The 25,633-nt window shown below is 54.8% G+C and overlaps 1 protein-coding gene across 9 annotated transcripts in view; it reads right to left on the bottom strand.

Annotated features, from left to right (window-relative positions):
• DNM1 (dynamin 1) overlaps window positions 1–25,633 on the bottom strand; it is a 44,141-nt gene that overhangs the window by 7,958 nt on the left and 10,550 nt on the right. For 5 of the 9 annotated variants that reach the window (XM_042964223.1, XM_042964224.1, XM_042964230.1 and 2 more), the window contains exons 2-16: window positions 23,102–23,175; window positions 22,636–22,785; window positions 22,067–22,270; window positions 21,733–21,831; window positions 21,476–21,636; window positions 20,284–20,426; window positions 20,038–20,173; window positions 19,793–19,860; window positions 18,521–18,659; window positions 10,392–10,478; window positions 6,880–6,950; window positions 6,623–6,674; window positions 6,406–6,417; window positions 3,933–4,046; window positions 156–265 (exon numbers count right to left, since the gene is read on the bottom strand). In XM_042964223.1, coding sequence (XP_042820157.1) covers window positions 156–265; window positions 3,933–4,046; window positions 6,406–6,417; window positions 6,623–6,674; window positions 6,880–6,950; window positions 10,392–10,478; window positions 18,521–18,659; window positions 19,793–19,860; window positions 20,038–20,173; window positions 20,284–20,426; window positions 21,476–21,636; window positions 21,733–21,831; window positions 22,067–22,270; window positions 22,636–22,785; window positions 23,102–23,175 — 1,620 coding nt within the window. Of the gene's footprint in view, window positions 1–155; window positions 266–3,932; window positions 4,047–6,405; window positions 6,418–6,622; window positions 6,675–6,879; window positions 6,951–10,391; window positions 10,479–16,767; window positions 16,907–18,520; window positions 18,660–19,792; window positions 19,861–20,037; window positions 20,174–20,283; window positions 20,427–21,475; window positions 21,637–21,732; window positions 21,832–22,066; window positions 22,271–22,635; window positions 22,786–23,101; window positions 23,176–25,633 lie in introns of all 9 variants that reach the window. The other 4 variants (XM_042964228.1, XM_042964231.1, XM_042964229.1 and 1 more) reach the window with 2 other exon arrangements.

The raw sequence follows: 25,633 nt of genomic DNA, 5'->3' as shown, positions 1-25,633 counted from the left end.
GAAGGGGGAAGGAGATTTTGATGTGAAGTCCAGCAGCGAGTAGGGACTGGGTAAGTATCTGTCAAATGAATGACGTGCTGTGGGGCTCAGGGCAGGGTCCCTCCCCTCTCTGCCCAGTGAGGCTGGTTTGGGGCTTGCAGGGTCTGGGCACCCACCTCTGCTCAGTGTTAAAGAGGGCAAAGATGTGCTTGCTCGACATGAAACCTTTCTCCACATCCCGCAGCTTCAGGTTGTCCACGGAAAGCATGTATTTCTTCTCTTTCTCCTGCGGATAGACATGGGAGCAACGGTGAGGGGGGCCGCGCCTCACGTCCGAAGAGCACTCTGTGCTGGGGGCGGGGGGCTGGGGCTGCGGACCCCCAGAGTGGCCCCGGGCTTCTGGGCGCCAGGGCCCCCCTGCACTGAACAGGTGCTGTCTGAAGAGAGCTGGAGCCCTGGGCCTGCTGAGCGCCTCTGGTGCCCGACGACCTTCAAGCCGTTCCCAAGAGCGCAGGGTGGCAAGACTGAGGGTGGGTCCCAGTCCCACCCCAAGCAAGCCCTGGATGCAGTCCAGGCCGGCCCCAGCCAGGGACCCCGCCCTCAAAGCCTCTCTCCCCGCCGGCCAGGCCAAGGGAGACCTGCTTCGGATAAGCTGCTGACTTCATTTCCTGACTGTGGAGACAGAGAGACAGAGAAGGGGGGGGCCGCCGGCAGCCCCGGGGGCTTCAAAGGGCCGGCTCAGCCCACTCCCCCCAACCCACCCACGTGTTAGCAATCAGGCGCACGGCACAGACCCGGAGGTGGTACGCCTGTGTGTGCAACGTGTGTGTGGCCGTGTGCCTGTGCGAACGCACGCCGGCCCGAGCACGTACGCCGTCACCACCGTGTGTCAAGGCGGATGTGTGCAGGCTTTTGTAGATGCGGGCGGCAACTGTGAATACCTGTGTCGTATGGGGCGTGCCCGCGGGCCACACCGTGGGCACACGCATTTGCGTGCCCGTGGCCTGTTTAACAGGATTGGTTTGGCCGGAGCCCTCTGGGAGGAGTGACGTGTGTCTGTGGATGCGCATGTGGGCGCCAGGCCGGCGTGCACGCGCGTGTGTGCCTGCCACGGGCTGAGATCTGTCTGTAGGTTGCTATGTTCAAGGGAAGGCCCCGGGGATCTGCGGACGAGATAGTCCAGGATGGGGCTCTGGGAGGAGGACAAGGGTTTCTGCTGCCGGCACCCCACTTGCCCACGACCCATGCTGTGGCCGGGGGTGGGGTGTGGGGGGCGGGCGGGGATGTCTATGCGGGTCTCAGGGACTCAGGGCTTGGGCACGAGCCTCGACCAGGACCGCGGGTCAGGGGCTGGGTTTAGGAGGACCCTGCTCCCAGTCCTGCCCACCTCCTTCTGCCCCCCCCCCTCCACCCGCCTGGCCCATCCAGCCACATAAAGCCTTCTTTATGCCAGGCGGGTGGCCAGGAGCCCCAGAGGGCGGCTGGGGGAGGAGAGGAGGAAGTTGCACACGCGGCCAGGGAACATCTGGAAGCGTTCGAGGGAGGCCCCGCCACCACCCGCCCGGCCGCCCTGCCTGCGCTCTGGGGTTGGACTCTAGGTAGGAGCGGCCTCCTCCCCCCACCCCTCCCTTCCTGCTGGCCGGCCCCCTCCCCAGGCCCCTCCTTCCCAGCCACAGCTCCCGCTCACCCCTGCCACGTCAAAGGAGGCAGAAGGGGAGTCGGGAGCAGAGAGGGGACCACGGGCTGGCTGGGCTGGGGCTGGGGGGCCTCGGATCTCCAGGAGATGGGGCCGAAGCTCCCACCCGACCGACAGACACTGCTGCCTGGATGGATCAGAGGACACCTCCACTCCGTCTACCCAGTGTTTAGACTATCTGTTCAGGACTCCCAAATTGTACAGTAGTCTGCACATTGGTTAGGCTGGGCTGGGTTAGACCCTCGGCACCGCCGCTGGAGAGCTGGACCGACCCCCACACGCCATCCCAGAACCGGAGTCTGGAGACCGGGCAGGGGACTGGGGGGGGGGGCGGGTTGGGAGGGATGCGGGGAGGAGGTGCAGAGGGAAGGGGGGGTACCCTGCTGTGAGACGGGATGGGGGTGCTGACGGGTGGCAGAGGAAGAAATGAGAAGCTGGGGGGTCAGCGAGGGCTGGGGGTTTGGGCAGCCGCCTGTCTGCCCAGAGGGCCACCCAAGTCCCAAAGGCCAGAGGGCTGGCGGCTGGGGTAGAGAGGGGGACAGATCACGCTCCTCACAGCCCAGACCACCTCCACGTCCCCCAGGTGTTCTAGTGCAAAACTCCGTTCACATCCAACACACACACACACACACACACACACACACGAACTCAACGACTCGACACGCACACCCCCCACAACTCAGGCACATACCTTCCCACACCCAAACTAAAATCACACATCTGTGACTCCTGCACGTCTCACGCACACACACGTGCGCGCACACGCGCACCCTCACCATGGAACACCGGCCCTCTCCCATCCTTGCGTCCCAAGTACATGCATATTGTTTCCCGTGCACACCCTCCCTCCTCAAGTCCATCTGCCACATACACGCACCTTCACTTACACACCGAGCACAGGCGCACACGCCCCGGAGTCAGACCTCGGGCACACACCGTCTGCCCCCAACCACACCTAGATGCTTACACCCCAAACGCTCTCCCACAACCCCCCCCCCAACATCCACCAGCCTCGCACACCCCGCCTCCCGGCATTCGCTGCCCACCCCCACCCCGCCCACACCAACTCAGCACGGCTCCCACAGGCGACCCCACTCGAATGTGCACACAAAGCTCAATGAGACCCCGTCACGGGAGGACAGGGCCCCTCTTGGATACATTTCCCTGCAGTATAGCCCTCAGCCCCAGGTCACACGGTCCCCTGGCCCCATGTGAGGAGCCCAACATAAGGGCACCAGGAGTTCTGGGGCCAGCGGTCAGCACTCCTGGCCCACGAGGGGTCTAGGCAGCCTGCCTGAGCGACAGAGCAGGAAGCGACCCCCCCCCCACCTCGTCACGCCACCTCACACTCCCTCCCTTCCAGGGGCCCCATGCTCCGGGAGAGGCCAGCGTTGGGGTAATGAGGTCCAGATGGCTTGGCGCCCCAGCCAGTGACGACAGAGGGCCCGGCCCAAGATGGGGGGGGGGCTTGCCCGGGATGACTTGGAGGGGGCGGGGATCAAGGAGGGGGCTCGGAGACCAAAATCACAGCCCCCACCCCAGCCCCACTCCCCCACCGAGAGCGCCCTCTCCTCTAAAAGCTTCCTCAGGAAGAGGGTCCCCTCCCCCACTCTGTGGCCAGCTGGAGTTCATTACTACAAGCCCCCCCCCCCCCCGCCCCCAGCCCTCCCTATTCTCTCTGGTCACCTCTGGAATCCAGATGTGGAAGCCAAATAGACTCATTCTTAAAGGAGACCAGCAGCAGGGGAGGGAGACGGCAGGGGCTCTGTCTGCCCCTGTGGGCAAGGAGGGGTTTTCCGTGGCTCCTCTACAGGGCCCCATCACTCCTGGTCCTTCAGCCTCGAGGCATCTGGGGCACCTCCTTTGCACCGACAGGGTCTGGGGGACTGGGGTGCAGGGGTTAACAGGGCGTCTGGCAGCTGGACGTGTGTGTGTCATAGGCCTGTGGGGGCCACGGGGGAGGCGGCGCGCCCTTGGAGCAGGAAAACAGGAAGGCCACAGGGCTGGTGGGGTCAGGGGGGTGCCCAGCACCCCTGCCCACCCTCTCCAGGGCGCTGAGCCCCAGGCTCCCCGATCCCGATAAGCCATCTTCTCTGTCCAGCCTGGATGAGCTCCCGGGATTGCCTGGATTTTTGCAGCCCAAGTCCATCCAAGGGTCTTTGATGGGATTAAAAAAAACCCGTTTGTTGGGTGGTTCGGTCTACTCCTAGCCCAGGGTGTCTGAGCCTCACCCCCTGACCAGCGGCTCTTTCCTTACCTCGTCATCCTTATACCAGGACAGATTCTCGGCCGTCAGCACAAACCAGTACTCCTTGGAGCCCCCCTTCATGATGCCAATGTTGTTGATGGTCAGCCAGCCCTTCCGGATGACCTGGAGGGTGAGAGGGCGGGAGGTCAGTGGGCAGAGGCCCGGATTCCCTGCGGAGGATGGGGTAGGCAAAGAGAGGTGCTCAAAAGCCCGCCCCTCTTCTAGCTCTTGGAGGCCTGGCCGGTCAGAGCAGGCCAGACCTGCTCTGGTTTGAACCACAAGTGAACAGACTGGAAGAAGCAGGAAGGCAGAGGTCGGGTCGGGATAAAGAGCCTTTTGATAGTTAGAGCCACCTGAGTAGGGGACTGGTAGCCTTCGTAGGGGATGAGCTCCCCACTGCTCAAAGTGTGGAGTCGAGTTGAGGTGGCCAACTGGGCCACACGATTCTGAAGGTCTTTTCAGCTTGAGATGCACCTTATTGTAAGACTTGTTTCTGACCTCAGGGACTTCGCACATGCTGCTGCCGCCTCTGCCTAGAACACACTTCCCCTCCTGTTTGCCTGTCAAATTCCTATGCACCCCTCCCCCCACCCCCTACCCCAGCCCGGGCATCAGCTCAGGAGTCACATTCTCAGGTGGGCCCTCCCTGGCCCCCAGTAGGAGTCAGGACCCCCACTATAGTCTTGTTGTCCTTTATCACTCCTTTCTGTGACAATGGCTGAGATTCAAAATTTGTGTGTGTGTGTGTGTGAGAGAGAGAGAGAGAGAGATTATCTGTTGATGCCTGTCTTGCTAAATTGTGAGCCCTCTAAAAGCTCACTGGAATATCCCAGCACCTTGCAGTGTGCTTGGCAGGCAGAAAGTGATCAATAAACATCTGTGACATGAACACATGAATGCAACAGAAGTAGGGTTCTCGGGGTCTCTGGCCCCAGGCTCTGGACAGGAGTGGGGTGTTGGGGAGTGGGAGCAAGGGGAGGGGCTGAGCACGAACTGAACAGGCCCCTTTGTCCCTGGGGAGCCCAGAGTAACAGGCAAAGGTCTCTTTTCATTGTAGGAAGCTGCTGTCCCCAAGACCATCCTGTGCCATCACCGCAGACCAGGGCCTGCAGATTCTACTCCAAGGTCAAGGCCACTAAGTAGACCCTAGCGGTGGGCCATCCTGAGCGTGAGGAAGCTTCTTCTGCTCCATCCCCTGGCCCTGACCTCCCTGGCTTCTCTGAGCATCCAGAGAAGACAAGAGGAGCCTGGGGCTCGCAGGAAAGCCATCGGGGGTCAGGCCCGCTTCCGAGGCCCCCAAAACCCTCCTGGAGCCTTCCTTGACCCTCTCTGGCTTCCCCAAGAACCTTGCAGAGAACCCAAGTCACGCAGTGGATCAGTAGCGGCGTAGCTGTCTTAGCCTTTAACAGAAACAAGAGAGCCAGGTGCCCCATGATCCTTCTCCCACCCTGTCCCGGTTCGGTGAGGATCCCCTCAGTGTCTCGTCGCTGTCTTCGGAATTGAGTCCAAATGCCACGCCCCGGCACTCCATACCCCAGGATCTGACCAGCAGACCTTGTCATGCTACTTCCTGCTGACTTGCAGCCTTCGTGCTCCCTCGGCCACCCCCAGCTCTGCCAAACCTCCTTCCAGAGCCCCTGCACCAGAGACCTCCTGCTCTTCCAGCTCCCACCCTGCCTGGGTCCTGACTGCAGGCTCAGGTCTCCAAGGGGCAGGACCAAGGTCTGACTCCTGTCCAGGGACCAGCACAGCGTAGACGCCACCGAGCGTTTGCTGAACCGAACTGCCCTGGGATAGTGCATTCATCAGTGCCTTCATTCTAGTGAGCACCTACTGTGTGCCAGGCCCTGGGCTGAGGGCTGAGAATGTGCTGGTAGACAAGAGAGACCCGGCCCTTTCCCTCATGGGGTTTGAGAAGGAACTAGATATGAAGCCAATAATCACACAAACACCTAGATTATTGTAAAGAAACTATGGCCTCTGGAAAATTCCAGATTATGGCTTGTGTGTACAGGTGAGGATGAGAAGTGGTGCTTCAGCAGAGATCTGAAGGGCAGAAGAAGGCAAAGAGGGACATGTTTCTTGATATTTCACTCATCTCTTTACTCAACTCTCTGGGAGAGATGGCTACCTTAAAAACAGATTTCTCTTTCATCCATCCATCCATCCATCCATCCAACAGATATTTAAGGAGCACCTAATGATTGCCAGGCCCCCACCAGCCATTTTCACTACCCAGCCCACATGATCTACCTCTGACTGAAGTAGATACTTAGCTCATGCACGCTGATGGGTAGGCTGATGGGCTCTGTGTATGGCTAAGCCTTGCCTCTGGACTGAGATCGTGTGTGGACACCCATGTGCTGGTGTGTGCAAGCAGCTCAGGCCAGGGTGCCCTTTCCCCCACCGTGTGTCCCCACTACAAATGGGCCCCCTCCTCCCCCTCACTACATAAGCCAAGAGCCCCAGTCCTGGTACTCACCAGAATCTCATCCTGCAAAGAGGTAACCATAGCAACCACGAGAAGCATCGGGAGAGAGGAGAGAGGGTTACTGAGGCAGAGTGGGAGGCTTGTGGCTGGCAGCTGACAGGCTCCCTGGCCCCTGTGAGACCCTTCCCCTCGGGGGAGGGGACTCTCAGAGCTTGGCGTCCGTCCGGCACCCTCCATCCTTCCGGCTGGGGCACTGGGGTTCACTCACCTGGTTCCCTGAAGCCTTCTTCTTGTTCATCTGGTTGCTCCTCTGCTGAGCACTAATAGGGAGCGAAGGAAGAGTCTCAGAACTTCTCTCAAGAGGCCTTGCTTCAATGCCACTACCCAGTGGGCACCACGCTCAGAGGGTCAGCCCAGCAGGCCTGTGTCCTATACATGCATGCATGCGCACGCGCACACACACACACACGCACACCCACACACACTCACGGGAGCTGTCACCTTCTCCGCCTAGGGAGCACTCACTTGGCAAAGCCTATGAAGTCCTCATGATTGGTATTCATGTAAGCCAACTCAATATCGATGAGAAGCATAACCTTTGAGGATACACACGTCAGCAGGCAAGGGGAAAAAGTATGGCAAAGTTTTAAAATGCATGAAAAGCTGGAAGAAATATACTTATGGCACCTATAGAATCCATAATAAATCAATCAACACATCAGTAATAGTATCCATAATAAATAAAAGAGTTCCTACAAGTCAATAAGTGAAAGGCAGACAAGAAACACAAATCAAAAATAGTCAGAGAACATGATTGCATAATTCATAGAAGAAACGCATATAATCAATAAGGATGTGTAGAAAAAAAAGCTCACCCTCATTAATAAAGAAATGTAAATGAAAACAATGAGATCCTTTCATACTCTATCAAATGAAAAATAAATATTGATAGTGACCGGTGTGGACACACTGTGGGGAGACAGATTCTCATACACTGTTGGTGGGAGTGTAAATTAGCATCACCTTCTTGGAGGGTAATTTGGAAATATTTAACAATATTAACATGCACATATTCATTTCTAGAAATCTATTTATCTATCTATCTAGCTGGTATCTATCTGGTAGGTAAGCTCATCAAGTGAGCAAAGCTATGTATCCCAGGGTGTTCAGTGTGGTGTGGTTGGTAATAGTGAAAAATTGGAAACAAGCCAATGGCCATAAGAAAGTGAAATAAATTATGGTCGCCTCTAAGCAATAAAGCACTCTACAGCTGTTCAAAAGAACGAGGACAGGAGTGCCTGGGTGGTGCAATCGGTTAAACATCCGACTCTTGATCTCGGCTCTGGTCACGATCTCCCAGTTCGTGAGTTCGAGTCCCACTTCGGGCTCTGCGCTGATGGTGCAGAGCCTACTTGGGATTCTGTCTCTCCTTCTCTCTGCCCCTCCCCTGCTTGTGCTCTCTCTCTCTCTCAAAATAAATAAATAAACTTCTAAAAACTTAAAAAAAAAGAATGAGGACAATTTCTAAGTTCTGGCATGGGAAGATCCCCTTTGCAAATAATGAGGACTAATGGGATTCAGAACTGAGTCACGATCAGAGTGACATTTTTTTTTAAGTGGAAAGTGGAAAAAATAAAATTTGTTTAAATGTTTATTTATTTTTGAGAGAGGGAGAGACAGCAAGAGCGGGGGAGAGGCACAGAGGGAGGGAGACAGAGGATCCGAAGTGGGCCCTTTGCTGTCAGCACAGAGCCTGACGCGGGGCTCGAACCCACAAACCGTGAGACCGTGACCTGAGCCGGAGCCGGCCGCTTAACCGACTGAGCCACCCAGGCGCCCCCAGAGTGACATTCCTGATCCACACTGCCGGGTTTTGACCCAAGCCCCACTGCTCCCTGTAATAAGCCTGTGCTCACTGAGCCTCAAGTTCCACAGATGAAGTGTTTCTGCCTCACAGGAGTGGTGAGGACACATGAAATGAGGCAGATCACATGTCTGACATGTAACGGGGGCTCCACAGATGTCAGCTACTACAATTATCGTTAGAGAAAAAAGGCAAGACACACAGCAGGGCTGTGGTTACGGAAGATTAAGATGGAATCTGGAATCTGGATGCGCCTAGAAAAAAAAAAAAAAATGCCTGGGCCTGGAAGGGAACACATCAAACTGTGCGTGATGGTTATTTTGTGGGAGGAGCTGGGGGCAGGGAAGAGTCAATGAAGGAACACTTACTTGTAATTTGATTGCTTTTATACTGACTGAATATTTTATTAAGTATTTATCACTTTTGAAATGAAAGAGATCTGTAAGGATTCAAAAACACCACATCCAAACAAAGACGTCGACAGCACCATCATGGAGAAGGGCTGGGAACTGGGAGCCAGAGGTAGGTATAGACAGAAGGATGACTGAGAGATGGACAAGCAAGGAGGACTCGCCTGTGAGCTTCGTGAGGGCCGTGAGGGAGCCTGCTCATCTCTGCTCCTCCGGCTCAGAGGCGACATTCAGGGACCATGTTTGCGATTGAATGAATCGATGAATGAATGAACGAATGAACAGGGACCATGTTTGTGACTGAATGAATCAGTGAATGAATGAATGAATGAATACTTGATAAATGACTACATAAATGGAAGAGGGGGTGGCTATGACAGGTATATGGTGACCCGGAGAAGTAGAAAATAGAGAGAGACACCCCAAGAGAGATGACGAGAGGACAGACTGTCAGAAGGTTGAGAAGGAGACAGTGGAAATGCCAGATGGCACAGCTCCAGTAAATAGTATGGAAATAGTATGGAAATAGTATGGAAATACTATGGAAATACTATGGAAATAAATAGTATGGAAAACAGTATGGCGGCTCCTCAAAAAGTTAAATACAGAATTACCAAATGATTCGGCAATCCCACTTCTGGGTGTATGCCCCAGAGAACTGGAAGGGGGTCTCAAAGAGACATTTGCACACTAATGTTTATAGAAGCATTATTCATAAGAGCCAAAAGGTGGAAACAGCCCAAATGGATAAACACTATGTGGCATATGCCTTAAAAGGCTTTACAAGGACGGAAATTCTGACACCCGCTACAACACGGATGAACCCTGAAGAAATTGTGCTAAGTAAAATAAGCCCGACACAAAAGGACAATTGTTGGGGGGCCGGGGCGGCTCGGTCAGTTAAGCGTCTGACTCTTGGTTTCGGCTCAGGTCATCATCTCACGGTTCGTGAGATCGAGCCCCACGTCAGACTCTGCGCTGGCCGCTCAGAGCCTGCTTGGAGTTCTCTCTCTCTCTCTCTCTCTCCCTCTCTTTCTGCCCTTCCCTGTTCACACGCCCTCTCTCTTATCTCCCTCTTGTTCTCAAAAATAAATAAACTTAAAAAAAAAAAAAGAAACAGAATTAAAAAAAAACAAACAGGACAGTTTTAAGCTTCTACCTAGAGCAGTCAAATTCATAGACACACAAAGTAGAAAGATGGTTGCCAGGGGCTGGTGGGGAGCAGGGGACGGTGAGTCCCTGTTTAATGAGGTTCAGTTTGGGCAGATGAAAAAGTTCTGGAGACAGATGGTGCTGATGGCTGCGTGACACTGTGAATGTGCTTAAGGCCAGTGAACTGCATGCTTAAAAATGGTTAAAATAGTAAATTTCATGTTATATATATTTTACCACAATAAAAAAGAGAAGCAGAGGGGTGCCTGGTGGCTCAGTGGGTTAAGCATCCGACTTCGGCTCACGTCATGATCTCATGGCTCCTGAGTCTGTGAGTTCGAGCCCCGCGTCGGGCTCTGTGCTGACAGCTCAGAACCTGGAGCCTGCTTCCGATAACGTGTCCCTCTCTCGTTTTGCCCCTCCCCCTCTCACGCTCTGTCTCTCTCTCTCTCAAGATTAAATAAACATTATTATTATTTTTTTTTTAAAGAGAGAAGCAGAGAGTAGAGGCGAGAAAGTGTAAGGGAGATGGAGACAGAAGAGACAAAATGGGAAGGAGGAGGAGAGCCCGGGGTGGGGAGGGGGAGAAGTGGGGGGCGGGAGGGACTCACCTGCTCCTTGGTGCGACCCTCGCGCTCCCGGATGTGGGTGGTCACGATGCGCTCCATCTCCTCCCGCAGGCGGGGGTACTGCTGGAGCTGGGGAAGGGCGGGAGGGGAGAGAGCCACGTACACAGGGGGCACCGGCGGGGGGCACCCCCACCCCACCAGAATCCAGGGATCCAGGGGCGTGGGGTGGGAGGCACACACAGAATGCCCGAGATGAGGGGAAGAGAGGCCTGGGGTCCCAGGAAGCTGAAGGCACCAAGCCACGGCCACCCTTTCCCCCAAGTGTAGGATCCAAATGGCAATTCAAAGGTCTTTCTGGTTCCAGGCCCTCTTCACTGGCCTACTTGGGCATCTTCCGGGGGAGGGCAGTTCCCAAGGGCAGAAATGCCGCGGGGCTCAGCCTCCTCGGCCACCTTGGTGGCAGCCATCTTGGAAACAGACTGTTCGATTGAGGCCTTTGTTTGGGGGACCGTTAGCTCCCAAAGCTTTCGCTGACCCTTGGGGCTACTCCTTGTCCTCCCAGAAGCTTGGAGGAATCAGGTGGAATCAGGAGTCGGGTGGAATCAGGCAGAGAACAGCCTCGAGATTCCTATCCGGGAAGAGTCTGGGGAGGGCAGGGCCCAAGGTGCCAGCTGGCCTCCTGAGTCAGGCTGGGGACAGGCAGTGGCCCTGTCAGAGCTGAGGGAGGGGCCAGGGGAAACAAGCAGGCACATACTGGACATGCAGGAGCCCCAGGCAGGACATGCGAGGGCACAGGGTGGGCGGCATGCGGAGTGGGGTGCCAGCAGCATGAGCAGTACCCCGCGGGGGCCTGACTGGGCCCCGGGCCCTCTTGGTAGAATCCACCCAGTTTTGCCTCCCTTTGCATGCCCCTGCCTGGCACCATCATCCCCAGCGGTGTCCGACCAGCTCTGAGCTGGCCAGGCGACCGACCGGTCTCTACCCCACTGCTTTGGGGTAGGAGCTCAGCAGCACCCATTTCCCTCCGGTTTTTATCAACTGAGGACGAAGGGGAAGTTGCTCCAAACCTTTCTCTCTCTGCCTGTGAACTCTGCCCTCAGCTCAGCCCGGCTCTGGACAAAGCCCAGGCTGCTTCATTCTCCTTCAAGACTGTTGGCTGCCACCTCCTCCAGAAAGCCTGCCCTGACCACCCCAAGAGCTGGGTTAGGGGCCTCTCTGTGGCCCCCCCACCCCATCAACAGGATTGTGGCTGCCCTGAGGGCAGGGGCAGGGCCAGGCACGAGGCTGGGGCTCAAAGAGGGCATGTTGAAGGAAAGACAGAATGAATGAAGGATGGATGTCTTTGCCCTCCTTGCCAGGGTGAGTGGACGCCAGTTCCTCTGGCTCATGGTCAGGCTCCTCCTCGGGGAGGGGGCCTCGCTGAGCTGATGATGGGGAACCCACCCACAGGAACCTCGAGTCCCACTGGCCTGCCCTCCCCACTTGGTGGTCACGTGGGACCCAGGTAGGGCCAACCTCAAACCAGTCCTGTCCCTCTTCCCATGCCTGGGTCAGGCCCCTCAGGTGGATCCTCCTACGTGGGAAGAGACCTGGAGGTTAGCGTGCCTGGGTCGCAGGTAGTGATTCTAAGGGCAAGATGGAGGCTGAGAAGATGGGGCGGGGGGGGGGCACGGGGAGAGGCAAGAGGATGGGGAAGAAAGTGGCACCCTGGATGCCCAGGAGAGGTAGACATGAGAGACGGGACATTGCCCCCTCCACCCTCGGCCATCCCATGCCTATGCCAAGGTGCGGCTGACGTGGCCAAGCACAGGGGACCTTGGGGAGAGGTGGCCTGAGACCTGGGGCTTCAAAACAAACGCTGGCTGGACGGGCCTGGTGGGTCCGCTGCCCCACGAGGCCCAAGGAGGGGCTCCTACTCCTCCTCGAAGTCTCCAACTTGGGGCAGAGATTCAGGACTGAGTCACCACCAGCAGAAGGCTTCCTCTGAGGTGGTCCCAAGTGCTCCCTCCCAGGGTGGGGCTGTGGCAGGGGTGTGGGGGGAGAGGGGGGAGGGCCGAGGGAGCAATTTGCCAAAGACCATGACCAGTTCTCCCACCAACCGCCTGGACGTTACATTTGTCAAGTTTTCCACGTGTCACACAGGACAGGGCAGCCTCAGCCTCTTTGAGAAGTTCTGTTCCCTTTGAGCATCTTTTTCCATTCTGGCTGCCTCTGAGCATTTCCAGGACTTTTAGCCAGTTTTTAAAATGGAACATTTCTCTCTCAGTCCTTGGCTGAGGGAGCGGGGCGGTCAGTTTGGAGCCCACGAGTTCGTGGCCAAGGACACAGGCCCTGGAGCCACATGACTCTCGTTTCAAAGCCAGCCCCTGCCCTGCCGACTGTCCTTAAAAAAGTGACTGCAACCTCTCCGAGCCTTGGCTTCTCCACACGTAAAATGGGGTAGTAACAGCACCTTCCCTTTTGGCGTTGTTGAGAGGATTGGGCAGTACGTCCCACGTGTGACATTAAACTTTAGATTTTATCCAGAGAGGAAAGTTGCAGTCCCAGCAGGTCTGGGAATAGTTAAGAGCTGACTATTTAGAAGCCTCTGTCATGGGAGGGCCTTGCTAAACTTTTAGAAGACTTGGGGAGGAAAAAAATAGACGAAGATGGGTGTATTTTGCCGTGTAAAGAAACGAGATCATTACTACTCATTAAATAAATCAAAAGGCAAAATTATTTTTTAGAAATAATTTATGGGGCACCTGGGTGGTTCAGTCGATTGAGCGTCCAACTCTTGGTTTCAGCTCAGGTCATGATCTCACGGTTCGTGGGATCCAGCCCGGTGTAGGGCTCTGTGCTGACAGTGTGGAGCCTGCTTGGGATTCTCTCTCTCCCTCTCTCTCTCTCTGTCCCTCCCCCACTCGCTCTTTCTCTCTCAAAATAAATAAACTTTAGAAAGAAATAATTTATAAGGTTTCCCCTTTAAAGTTTTTGTTGATCCATATTCCTCCTGACAAAAATCTACAGACTCACTGTAAGACTAAATTTTTCAGAGTGGAAATGGGAAAGTTCCCATTTTTCCTTGCCTGCTCTTAAAGTAACAGTTAGCAATTTGGTGACTGTGCCTTTGGAATTTTGTTATTTATATATATTATATTATTTCCTCCCCCCAAATATTATACATTGTCTTCTGAAACCTGCTTTTTCCCCCCACAGTACACTGTAGAGGGACATGTGAATGGAAATAAATACGCCTGCCCTTCCAACATATAGTCTGCCGTTGACTGGGTGATACTTTACATAATCGATCGCCTCTTGGTGGACATCTGGGTTGTTTCCAAAATTTTACCATATACGATAATTACTGCTTTCTTTTGGAATGCAATTCAGCAGAGTGTTTCACAGTTTTTAATTAAAAAAATTTTTTTTAATGCTTATTATTTTTGAGAGAGAGAGACAGAGACAGAGAGCAAGCAGGGGAGGGGCAGAGAGAGAGGGAGACACAGGATCGGAGGCAGGCTCCAGGCTCTGAGCTGCCAGCACAGAGTCTGATGCGGGGCTCAAACTCACAGACTACGATATCATGACCTGAGCTGAAGTCAGCCGCTTAACCGACTGAGCCACCCAGGCGCCCCATTTCACAGTTTTTAAATGTTTGTATCTAGTAATCCATCTTCTAGGGATCTATCCTAAGGAAAAAATCCTAAAGAAAAAATCCTAAAAAATCCTAAAGACATTTGAACAGATAAAAGATGTTGAGGGGCGCCTGGCTGGCTCAGTTGGTGGAGCCTGCGACACTTGGTCTCAGGATTGTGGGTGTAGAGCTTACTTAAAAAAGGAGGGGGGGGAGGTGCCTCGGTGGCTCAGTCGGTTGGGCATCCGACCTCAGCTCAGGTCATGATCTCGCAGTTCACGAGTTCAAGCCTGGTGTTGGGCTCTGTGCCGACAGCTCAGAGCCTGGAGCCTGCTTCAGATTCTTGTCTCCCTCTCTGCCCCTCCCCTGCTCACACTCTGTCTCTCTGTCTGTCTCAGAAATAAATACACACTAAAAAAAAAAAAAGATGTTCATTGTCAGATTATTTATAATATTGAATAACTGGAGACAATTTAAATGTTCACCAATAGGAAAACCGTTATGTCAACCATGATACACCTATTCAGGAGAGTGTTATGCAACCACTAAAAAATGTTTATGTTGACTATGTGATAATACCCCCCAAAATGTGTGCTACTAAAAGAAAAAGCAGAATGCTAGTATGTTTACAGTGTGACTACCTAACAGAGTAAATAAACCTACATAGAGAAAAAGATATTTGGAGGAATAAGTAGGTAACACTTTCTGGGCAGCACTCTTGTGGAAGTTACCAAAATCGTGAAATGCTCATCTCTCTCGACTAGGCGATTCTCTGGGTAAAAATTTGCTCTAAAGGAACAACAGGAGAGGCATCTGGATGGCTCAGTCGGGTAAGCGTCCGGCTCTTGATTCAGCTCAGGTCATGACCTCACGGTTGGTGAGATCGAGCCCCGCGTTGGGCTCTGCGCTGACAGCACGAAGCCTGCTTGGGATTCTCTCTCTCTCCCTCTCCCTCCCTCTCTCTCTCTCTAAATAAATAAACATTAAACCAAAGAAGAAGCAACAGGACATATGTTGTAAATACATCTATAAGGATGTTCGCTGCAACACTGTTTGTAAGAGAAAAAGAAGTTTGAAACAATCTAAATGTCAAGAGGTATTGAATATGTAGATCACAGCCCATTTCTACCGTGGGCTACGATTCAGCCGTTCAAGGGCACATCTTCCTGTAGCTACATTCCCATGACACACTGCTTGGTAAAAAAGAGTTCCCGAATCAGTGTGTGGAGTATGGTCCATTTAGGTTAAACTGGCATATATACGTAATTAGTTAGGAAGCGTGGTCCAGGCATTTTTTCTTATCTTTAGAGTTGTTCAATTGTGGGGATTTGCTTTCTCTGTGCTGCTTGAATATTTTTATAACAATCCTGCGTGATCAGAACAAAATCAAGAAGGATCGTTTCTTTTTCTTTTTCTTTTTTTCTTTCTTTCTTTCTTTTTTTTTTTTTTTTAAAGGAGTGTACATTGCAAGAAATGTACAAAAATCTCCAGGGTGGCTCCCTGGAAAGGGAGGGGGGTGGCCTTCTCTCTAAGCCTTGGCGTTTACCAAACTTTTAAAATGAAGAATGTACTGGTTTTACGATTAAAAGGCAAAGTTAAGAAAAAAATGTAGTCATACCTTGTCTTCGTTTGTAAAGAGATTCGAGGCAGCTTAAACTAAACTCGGTATTTTTAAAAATTTAACAAAAGTGAGATTGTGTGGCTTAGTAGTCAAGGTGCAGTGGGACCATGACTCAGATGTCGTGGTAAAAACTATGCAGTGGAGAGTCCAGCCCAGATTTTATTCCACCTGAAACAGGGATGGAGTGGCTGTTAATTTGCTTACCGTCTGCATTAGGCATGAAAAGTGGGCAAAGTGATAGAGGATAACGGGGGGGGGGTGCACATGACTAATTATGTACGAGCCATGAAAACCCATGTATTTGAAACATGAAGTTGGGGCAGAAGGGCCCCCACCTCCCAGCATAGGGAGCTTTTTCAAGTACAGGTGAGGCTGGGCTCTCCCTGAGATGCTGATTCAGCCAGCTGGGCAGGGACATTTGAATTTTGGAAAAGTTCCCCCAGGCAACCGATTCTCATGCACTCCCCCGAGGGAAGAACTGTGTTGGGAATATCTGGCTAAAAATCCTCAAAATGCCCCAAAGTAGACAAATAGGAAGAAGGCATCTAAAAGGTCACAGACCCAAAAGAGGCTGACCCTGTCGAATGCATATGGATTACTAGAAAGTGAGTAATCCAATATGCTCTTAGGCAAATTTGTTTTAAGGAACTGGGATAGTTCCCCGACTCCAGGAGGCCCTGATCCCAGGTCTATTCCCTCAGCTTTCCTAAATCAGAACCCCACTCTGCTCTTCTTGTCTGAGACTCAGTTTGTTCATCTGTAAAATGGGGATAATACTACCCACTTCTTAGGGTTGTTGAGAGGCTAACGTGAGATAAAAAGGATAAGCACTTAGCTCGGTGCTTGGCACATAATAGGTGCTCAATAAACAGCAGCTGTCCCCTTAGCATTGTCGCCATTGTCATTCTTATTGGTGAAAAGGGGCCACTGAGGATGCGCGGGTTGGGGTGGTCTTCTGGCAGGGATGGGGGCCTAAAAGGATCATAAATTTAAACAGACCCAGGGTGATAAGCTGGCATGAAACTTAAGGGCCCGGAGTCACCTGGCCAGCACAGGTGTTTGGGTCCACGTGGGTGGCCGAGAGGCTGCCGGGTCTGTTCAGCAGATGGTTCTGCCCACGGGAGTCCCTGGCCATGAGGAAGGGACGGCCAGGCCCAGCCCCGCCCTGGTGGCCGTCATACCTTTTCGCTACACTTTCTGATGGTGGCCGTGAGCTCACTGACTACCATATCCACACACTTGATACTGGGCTCTTTGAGCTTCTGCACCTGCTTTTTCACTGTGGCTTCAAAAGCGAGGTCAGGTGTGAAGAGGCCCGTCCTGCACCCGGGGAGGAGGAGGGGACAGGAGGAGAAGCAGCCATGGGCAGGGCCGGGAGAAGGAAGGGGAGTGAAAGCCAAGCAGAGCCAGGATTCAGGAGTGGAGGATGGCACAGGCATGGGGGAAAAGAGAGAGACACCGACACAGAGAAAGAGAGAACAGAAGACAATGTGAGTGTGGGACCGGCCCTCCCTACCGCCCCCCAGGGCCGGCACCTCCTAGGAGCGGCCAAGTATCTTGAAGGGTTCTGTGGGTATGGGGCGAGGGGAGGGGGCTTCTGAGGGACCAACCCCCTGTTCTGTCCAAGGCCCCTTACTGAGTTGAGATCCTGTCCCCAGGGCTTGGCGTCCTCCACCCCCAGCTACCCTGAGCCGGCCCTCTCTGTCTTTCCTGATGCTATCTTTGTCCCAGCCTTGAGTCCTCCTAAGGGGCTGGCCCAGGCCAGGACCCCACCCACCCATTCTGTTCAGTTCTGGGTTTGCCATCACCTCCTGCATTCACTTCATCCTGACTCCGAAGCCCAGCACAATTCCGTACGTCCACCAGGATTACTGCATCCAGCTGCCCAGGCTGTGCACTGCAAAACTCCAGGGGGCTCCATTTGCATAGACTGTGGTGCAGATGATGCCTCCTGGAGTTGCAGGGTAGCTGCCTGACCTCCACTCTCCAGCTCCCTACTCTACTCCTGCCCTTCCCTTTCTCCTCAAGGGGCATCCTTTGCCTCTCTTCCAAAAGGGTCTGGAGAACTCAGCTGGGAAAGACAGAGAGAGAAGAGGAAAGACAGAAAGAGTGGAGGTGGTAGAGAGGGGCCAGGGCAGTAGTGAAGAGAGGAAAGGAAGGGAGGCTGTGGGGTGGAATTAAACAAGGACTGGATTTGGAGTCCAAAGCCGCGGCTTCGAGTAACAGCTCTGCCACCTGCTGGCTCATATGACCTTGGACAAGTCACTTGATCTCCTAAGCCTCAGTCTTCCTGCTGTGACATGGGCGCCATCCTCCCTGCCCTGCCCTGCCCTCCTTGCGTGGTTCTGTGAGGCTCAGATATTCTGTCCCTGGAAGGTTGGGTGTGGATGGAAGGGAAGGGCAGGGTCCTGAGTGAGGCTAGGGTGGGAATGGGGGTGGGGGAATGAAGGACAGTGGGGAGTCAGGTACCTGCCAGACCTGGGTCCTCTGCACCCCTCTGGCCATCCAGATCCCCAGAGCAGCAGCCAAGTAGGCCCTGTAGCTCTCCTGTCTGCAGGGCCAAGGTGTCCCCAAGACCCCTCCCTGGAGCCCCTAGAGATGACCTCACCTCTGAGGGCAGGAAGAGGGCTCAGGGCCCTTCAAGGCCTATTCTCCCTGAGCTGGGGCAGCTCTTGGTGGGCTCTCAGGACAAGAGCCACCATCACACCTGTCTTATCAATGTCTGTTCCCTGTGCCTGGGGGCCAGGAGGTGGGTAAGGCCCCCTCGGAGAGGCCCCCCATCTTGGTCTGTGGTGGCCTGCCTCCCCCACCCCGCTGAGGTCTGTACATGCTACCGAGGAGGCAGTGGGGGGTGTGGGAAAGGAGAGCCTGGCAGCAATGCAGGATGGGGGCAGAGGCGGGGGGGGGGGGTGCTGGCCCGGGCCACCGGGTTACCTTCTTGGTGCACTGTCTAACCGTGCTGATTAGCTCCGAGATAACCATGTCCACACACTTGAGACACGGTTCTCGGATCTTCTTCACCTGCTTTTTCACAATGGTCTCAAAGGCCATGTCTGGGGTAAAGAGCCCCGTTCTGAACGCCCGGAACGGGAGAAGGGCACAGTGTCACAGGCCAGCTCCTACCAGGAGTGCCAGGTCAGGGCCCCACCCCGACCGCCTGAACTCTGCCCTTGGGGTCCTCCCACTACCCCTCTCTGGGCTTCAGTGTCCTTCTCTGTAAAATGGGCAGGAGGGATTTGAATGAAGGACATTCCATGGATGCTCTTTGGGGGCAAGACAAGGTCTGCTTATAATTGTCATGTATGTCCGGCTTGCTCTTAAGATTCTATTCATACAAAAGGTTCTATGGCCAGAAATGGTATGAAAAATGCCAAACTGGGTTCTCTTTAGGAGCCTTTCTGGGAATAAAACATTTTATTTTAAGCTGAGGAGCGATATATATATATATTTTTTCTGTGTCTTGGCCAATGCAGTTATCAGTCTGTAAATTCCATACCAAACCTTGGAATTCAACCTGTATAAAAGCAGGGACATTTTGTCTTGTTCACTGCCTGGCACATAGCAGATGCTTTAAATTTTCGTGTTGAATGAACAGTGTAGATCTGGGTCCTTGAAGGGGGCTAAGCTTTTAAGGAACAATCTTTTTTTCCAGTCCCCCCTTCCTGTTCCAAAGGCAGTGGGGTTAGCTAGAAGGAGGGAAGTGGTGTAGAATGGGGCCCACTTTGGGCTAATGGGACTATGGGAGGATCTGGAGGGTTGAGAGGCCCTGTCCTATCATAAAAGGACACAGACCAATACCTCGATGCTCCATCCCAGGCCCTCCCCAGTTGTTTGGCCAGCTGTGTGCAGCTACCTGGATAGGACTGGGGGAAGCTGTCTCATCCTGAGGACAGGCAGGGGCCCAAGCCCAGAGAAGCTTCCCCAGCCACTTATGTCCTGGGCTCTGCCCGCCTGGTCCAGCCTCCAGGCCCTGCTCCCAGGGACAGCAAAGGAGGACAGCAGGTGCGGGGAGGGAGCGGCCCAGGCCTCCCGTCCACCTCCCCCAGCTCGAGCCCGTTTGAGCTGGAAGCCAGAAGGGGTTGAGGGGATTGGGGACCAGAGCTCTTGGTCCTTCCTGAGGGCGGCTCACTTCACCACTCCCTGTGCCGTGGCACCAGAACCCCTGCCTTCCAGGGCTCAGCCCCCTTCCCCAGTCCCAATACGTGCCTAATGCCATGGATATTCTTGATGGCGTAGCTGATCTCTCTTCGGAGCTCCTTCTCATCAAACTCCATCTGTGTAGGAGAGCCAGAGACAGCCGGTCAGGGCCTTCCTCCTCCCTGGAAGGCCAAGACAGACGCCCCACACCCGGGGCTGGGTGCCAGGTCAGCAAAGATATGTGTGAAGGTCCTGGGGGGAGGGTGGTAGTTCTAAGCCTCCCCTCTCCCCCGCCCCCGGGGAGACCATCCTACCTTGACTAGCTCAAAGGGGAAGCGCTCATGGAAGATCCGGTTGATGCGGGCTCCCCCTGACAGTTCATAGGTGTCGATCTGGTCCCCTGAGCCCTCAATGCGCTTCTCAAAGTCCACGGCAAACTGCTGGACCATCCTGGGGGGAGAGTGGTGCGACGTCAGGAGCCTAGTGGAGGGAGCCCTGGGCGAACCCCGCGCTGGAGGGCAGCTCAGTGCCGGGGAGTCAGGAGTTGGGGAGGGCCTCACTGCAGCAGAGCCTTGGTCTTGCGAGCTGGGTCATCAGGCCGGAAGTTCTTGTACTCCTCCACCTCCTTCTCGATGGACAGGAGCTGGCTCTGCAGCTTGTTCCGAAGCCCCGGCAGGGTGTCCCGGATGTGGTTGGTCAGTTGCTGGGGCGGGGATGAGACAAGGGTTAAGGCCATGGGCACCAACACAGATGCCCATGGGGTCCAGGATGCCCGGGGGCGGCGGAGGGGGTGGGGACTGTGGGTGTGGTCAGGTTGAGAGCTTCAGAAGGCAGCCATGACCCTGCCCACTACTGCCCTGCCTACGAGAAGGAAGGCTGCCCAGGGCAGGGCCTGGCATACAGGGGGGTATTAACTAAATTCATAAGCGAATAATACAAGTTTCAACAGAAGCCAGAAGTCTATATTTTTATTTGAAATTACCTGATTTTTGACTAACAATATTTTTAGACACGATGAGGGCCAAATAAAATCTCTCTGGGACAGGGATGGCTGGGGGGGGGGCTGTCCCCTTGTACCCTCTGGGTTTAGGCCTCCTGTAAGGTAATTCTCAAGTACTGGGGCTTGCTCTGGCTCGGTCCCCACACACAGTATCTCCCTGAAGCTACACAGGGATCTTATGAAATGGGGCCTTATTCCCATCATCAGGATTTTACAGAAATGGAGGTTCAGAGAGCTCAAGTGTCAGGTCTGTGGCCTCCAGAGTCCCCAATTCTGCCCCTACACCACCCTGCCTTCCCCACTGCCTCCCTTCCATCATCACATACACACATGCCTCAGTTCTGGAAGCCCCATTCCAGATGGAGAAACATCTTAGGGAAGGCCCTGGAATCGCCCATCCCTGTCTCCAGACGAGCCTCTCTCCGTTTCAGAAGGAAGCAAGGTCTTCGGCCAAGTACACTCTAGTGATGGCCCCCAAACCCAAGCCCTTGTCAGTGCCACCCTCCACACAAGGTCTGGGTCTTCTCTCCACCCGCAGGGGCTACAGGGCTCCCTTTCCAGGCCCCTGTCAGGGAAAAGTCAGCAAAGCTCTGGTGCTACCTCACGGTGGGTGGGGCTGTGGGCAAGTTGCTTTGTTTTCTGGGGCTCAGTTCGTACGCACGATGTGGACGCTAACCTCTGTTGGCCACCCTCCCAAAACACATGTAAATGATTCTGTCCTCATGCTGGTTTCCCCAGGCCTGAGCTTCTACCTGGTTGAGGACCTTCTGCAGGTAGGGCGTGCCCATGCGGTCAGCCAAGTGGCGGTAGGACGGATGGGAGAGGAAGAACTTGCGTTCAGCGGCCAAGGCCGCCGTGATGTCCTTCTTGCCATCAATGTCCTTCTGGCTCCGGTTCACCACCCCAATGTAGCCTGTGGAAGGGGGTCCAGGTCAGGGGCAACCAGCCTTGCACAGGGCGGGGTGACAGGGAAGGGCAGTGGAGCGGGTCAGGGGAGGAGCCTGCCTACCTCTGCGCAGGGGGAGCAGTTTGTTCTCCAGCACATCACGGGCATCTGTGCCCTCGTCCATTAGGTCCAGCTTGGTGATGACCCCGATGGTGCGCTGGCCTGAGGGGGAGGGCAGCAGGAGAGGGCCATCTACACCTGCACTTGCCCTCCCATGGGACCCACATGCACCCCCCACTGCCATCCCGCTCCCCACATCTCCCTCCCCACGCCCTCCTTCCCCCACTGCCTGCCTCTGCTCTTCCGCCTCACTCATTCTTCACAGAGCAGCTCCCTCCGCCTGGCACTGAGGGTAGACCCCCAGGGCCTTGCACTTCTGCTGCCCTTAGGAACCTACCCTGGGGGTCCACCTCCTTGGCAACCTTCAGAGCATCGGAGTTGGCCAGGTCGGAGTTGGCCGGGGATACAGCCAGGATGAGGCAGTTCTCTTTGGTGACGAACTGCATAAGCATGTCCCGGATCTGGAACTCGATGTCAGGAGGTTGGTCCCCCACCGGGACCTTGGTCATTCCGGGCAGGTCCACCAGTGTCAGGTTCAGCACTGGACAGGGCGGCGAGAGGGCGGGCTCAAGGCGAGGGGCGTGGCCGTGGGCGGGCGGATTAAGGAACAGGGCCGGGTTTAGAGAGGATCCATTTGGGAGTTTGGCAGCAGGTGGACGGGATTAGGGAAACGCGGGGCCAAAGCGGCGGCCCGTTAAAGGCGTGGCCAGGGGTGGGCGGAGTCATGGCAGGGTGGAGCTTGGGGGTAGGACGGGCAGAGGAGGGGTCGCTGTGGGGGCGGAGTCTGCAGGAGGCGCGGAGCCCGCCTTAGGAGGAACGAGCAAGGGGGCGTGGCCAAGACTCGGTCCCGGGGGCGGAGCTAAGCGAGGGAGCCAGGAGGCCGGGGGCGGGGCCACGTCTCCTCACCGTGCGGCGAGTAGACGCGGAGGTTGATCGGCACCGGCGAGATGCCCTTGTTAGTGCCAGTGACTCGGTCGGTCTCAGCCTCGATCTCCAGACGCACCTCCTCAAAGTCGGTGAATTTCTTCCCCTTGCAGTGCAAGAATTCGGCATATTCTGCCCCCAAAGTGTGGGTGGGGTGGAGGGAAGAAGGGTAGATGGGTAAGCATCTTAGCCCGGAACCCACCTGGGACCCATCTTCCACTGGGAATAGACCCCCACACACCCCCAAATACCGCCTTCTCTTCCCTCCCTCTCCACAACAACGCCAGGTCTAACGTTATGCATTTTTGTTCCCCACTGTCCTGGTGGGGAATCTAGGGCCAAAGTCACACAGCAAGCAAGTTCAGCGGCTAGGTTGGACTCCTCCCTGGGGGATAGGGTGGGGGACTGAAGAGGCCCGGTGGGGATGCTCGTGGACGAAAGCGCGTACCTGTGGTGGCATTGACCAGCTGCAGGACCAGGGGGCGTCGGGTGACGATGCCTGACCCTCGGGGCAGGAAGTCTCTGCAATGAGTTGGGAGTGAGAGGAGGGTCAAGGCCTGTCCCAGGGGCACCTGTCCTGCCACCGGGAGCTCCAAAGCTCTCCTAAAGTGCCCACTACACCTTAGCCTGAGGGTTTCAGGTCACTAAGGGGAGATGACAGGCAAGAAAGGTGGAAAGAACCTCCCCCATGTGCCCTGGGTCACAGATTTATGCGTGTGAGCTGCCAGGAGACAAGACTAATAACTCCCAGATTTCTCTCAGGTATGCTCTGTGTTGCTTCTGGGCCAACAAGTCCCTGCCTCAACCCAGGCACTGCCATTCAATTGAGGCGCGGGGTACCCCACATGCCCAAGTGTCCAGTGGCCACAGAGTGCATCTCAAGGAAATGGAGCTGCACCTTCTTCCCTCCCTTCCGCTGTGGGGAAAGGCAGCATCTCACTTCCCCTTCCCAGGGCCCCATCTGGCTGGGGTTGAGGATGAGGGGGGCATGGGGGAAAGGAGGAAGCAAGGACAAGAATTCATGCTTCTTAAGTGCCTACTGCATGCCAGGCTCTTTGTGGGCAATCTCTCGTGATATTGCCTTGTGAGGTAGGTGCCATTATTATTATTTTTATTTTAAATATTTATTTATTTATTTATTTATTTATTTATTTATTTATTTATGGAAGAGCGCAAGCCAGGGAGGGGCAGAGAGAAGGGGAGAGAGGATCCAAAGTGAGATCTGCGCTGACAGGCTGACAGCAGTGAGCCCAATGTGGGGCTTGAACTCACGAACTGTGAGATCATGACCTGAGCTGAGGTCGGATGCTCAACCCACTGAACCCCTCAGGCGCCCCGGTAGGTGCCATTATTATCCCCATTTTGCAGATAAGGAAACTGAGGCTCAGAGGTGTTTAGGTTGCACAGTTAGTATCTAGCAGAGCAGACCCTGGATGCAGATCTGTTTGACTCTGCAGTGAGAGCTCCTTGCCCTTCAGTCCCCTGAAGATCCAGTCTTTGAAGGACTGGACCTGAGCTTCCCAAAGTCGCCCCTTGCCCTAGACCTGATGTCTATACCTCAGATTTCTGCTTGTGCCAGTGTGAACCTCAGCAGTCCTTTTGGCTAACCCTTGTGGGTGGATTCTCTGTCCTGTCAGCTCTTCTCATATCCCCGCCTGCCCTTGGCCCCACCCAGGCCAGCACAAGCATGAGGGTGGGCACCTCTTCAGGGACCAGGCTGTCAGAACTGCAGTCACGGGATCCTCAGGACCCAGGAAAGGGGGAGCAGGCTACAGCCTGAGGGGACCATAGGGCTCCAGCTGGCCACCCCATTCATGGAGAGGCACATGGAGGCCCAAGAAGGGGAAAAGACACATTCAAGTTCCTATAGGACCTGGACAGAGCCCGAGAAGAACCCAGGCCTCCTACCCCCAGCTCAGAGCCTGACCGGGACCACACAGCTTTTCCCCCCGGCCCCCACTCCCTAGCCTGGAGGGTCCCGGGCACAACAGAGTAGGCCCAGGCTCCTGGGTTCAAGGTCTCTTCTTGGGCCCTGGGGAGGACTCTCTCATCCTGTTCTCACCCTGCCCCTCCTTTGGGGAGGTTAGAGGCTAATAGGGAGGAGTCAGCCACTTCAATGAGGAAGGAGAAGGATGATGAATCCTGCATTTATTCATTGTTTCCAGGTGCTAGGCAAGCACTTTTCATTTTTGCAAGACTAAGCCTCTGAAGGGCAGGACTGGCGTCTTTCTGTCCACCACTGTATCCCACTGTCCAGCCCAAGGCTTAGCACCCAAGAGGTACTTAATAAACGTTGACTGAAATCCCCAGGTCCTCAAAACAGTGCTCTGATATGGAAATTGCTTTACAGATGAGGCATCTGAGGGTCAGAGAGGTGAAGGGACTTGTCAAGGTCATCCAGATGGGAATGGCAGAGCTAGGATTCAAACCCAAGGGTCTGTGGGGCCCCAGAGCCTGGGAACTTCCCTGTCAAAGTGTGCTGCTCCTTCAATCCAAGAAGCCAGACGTGGCTTTTTATGTAATTCAATTAAATTCAGTCTAGGACATATTTGGGAGCAGCTGCTCTGTGCCAGGCCCTGTGCTGGGCCCTGGGGAAGCGAGATGATGAGTCAGACCGCTCCCTACCCGGAGGAGGAGCTCACAGTGTGGTGGGAGAGACAGACAAGTAAACAGATAATGCAATACAGTGTGACATGTGCTGGGACGGAGGTGCACCAGTCAGCAGAGAGAAGGAGGGGATTAACGGGGGTGGGGGGGGGTTCCTGTCTCTATCTCTGCCATCCTTTACTCATTCCTTTGGGGGGGGTGACCCTCTAGTATTTGGGATCCCCCAGGGCTGTGGAGATAGGACATCTGTTCTCAGAGGCTGGGTTTGGGTTGGGCTTGGGGGCCTGGGGTCCACCCTTTTCCCCACCCGCTCCTCACCCAGCGATACCATGGCAACGTAGTTGCCACGGAAACTGCAGGAGGGGCTGGAAAG

The sequence above is a fragment of the Panthera tigris genome, chromosome D4 (genome assembly GCF_018350195.1).
Source record: "Panthera tigris isolate Pti1 chromosome D4, P.tigris_Pti1_mat1.1, whole genome shotgun sequence".
NCBI classification, from domain to species: Eukaryota; Metazoa; Chordata; class Mammalia; order Carnivora; family Felidae; genus Panthera; species Panthera tigris.
Note: the sequence above shows the minus strand (reverse complement) of the source record. Positions and strands in the feature narration are given on the sequence as shown.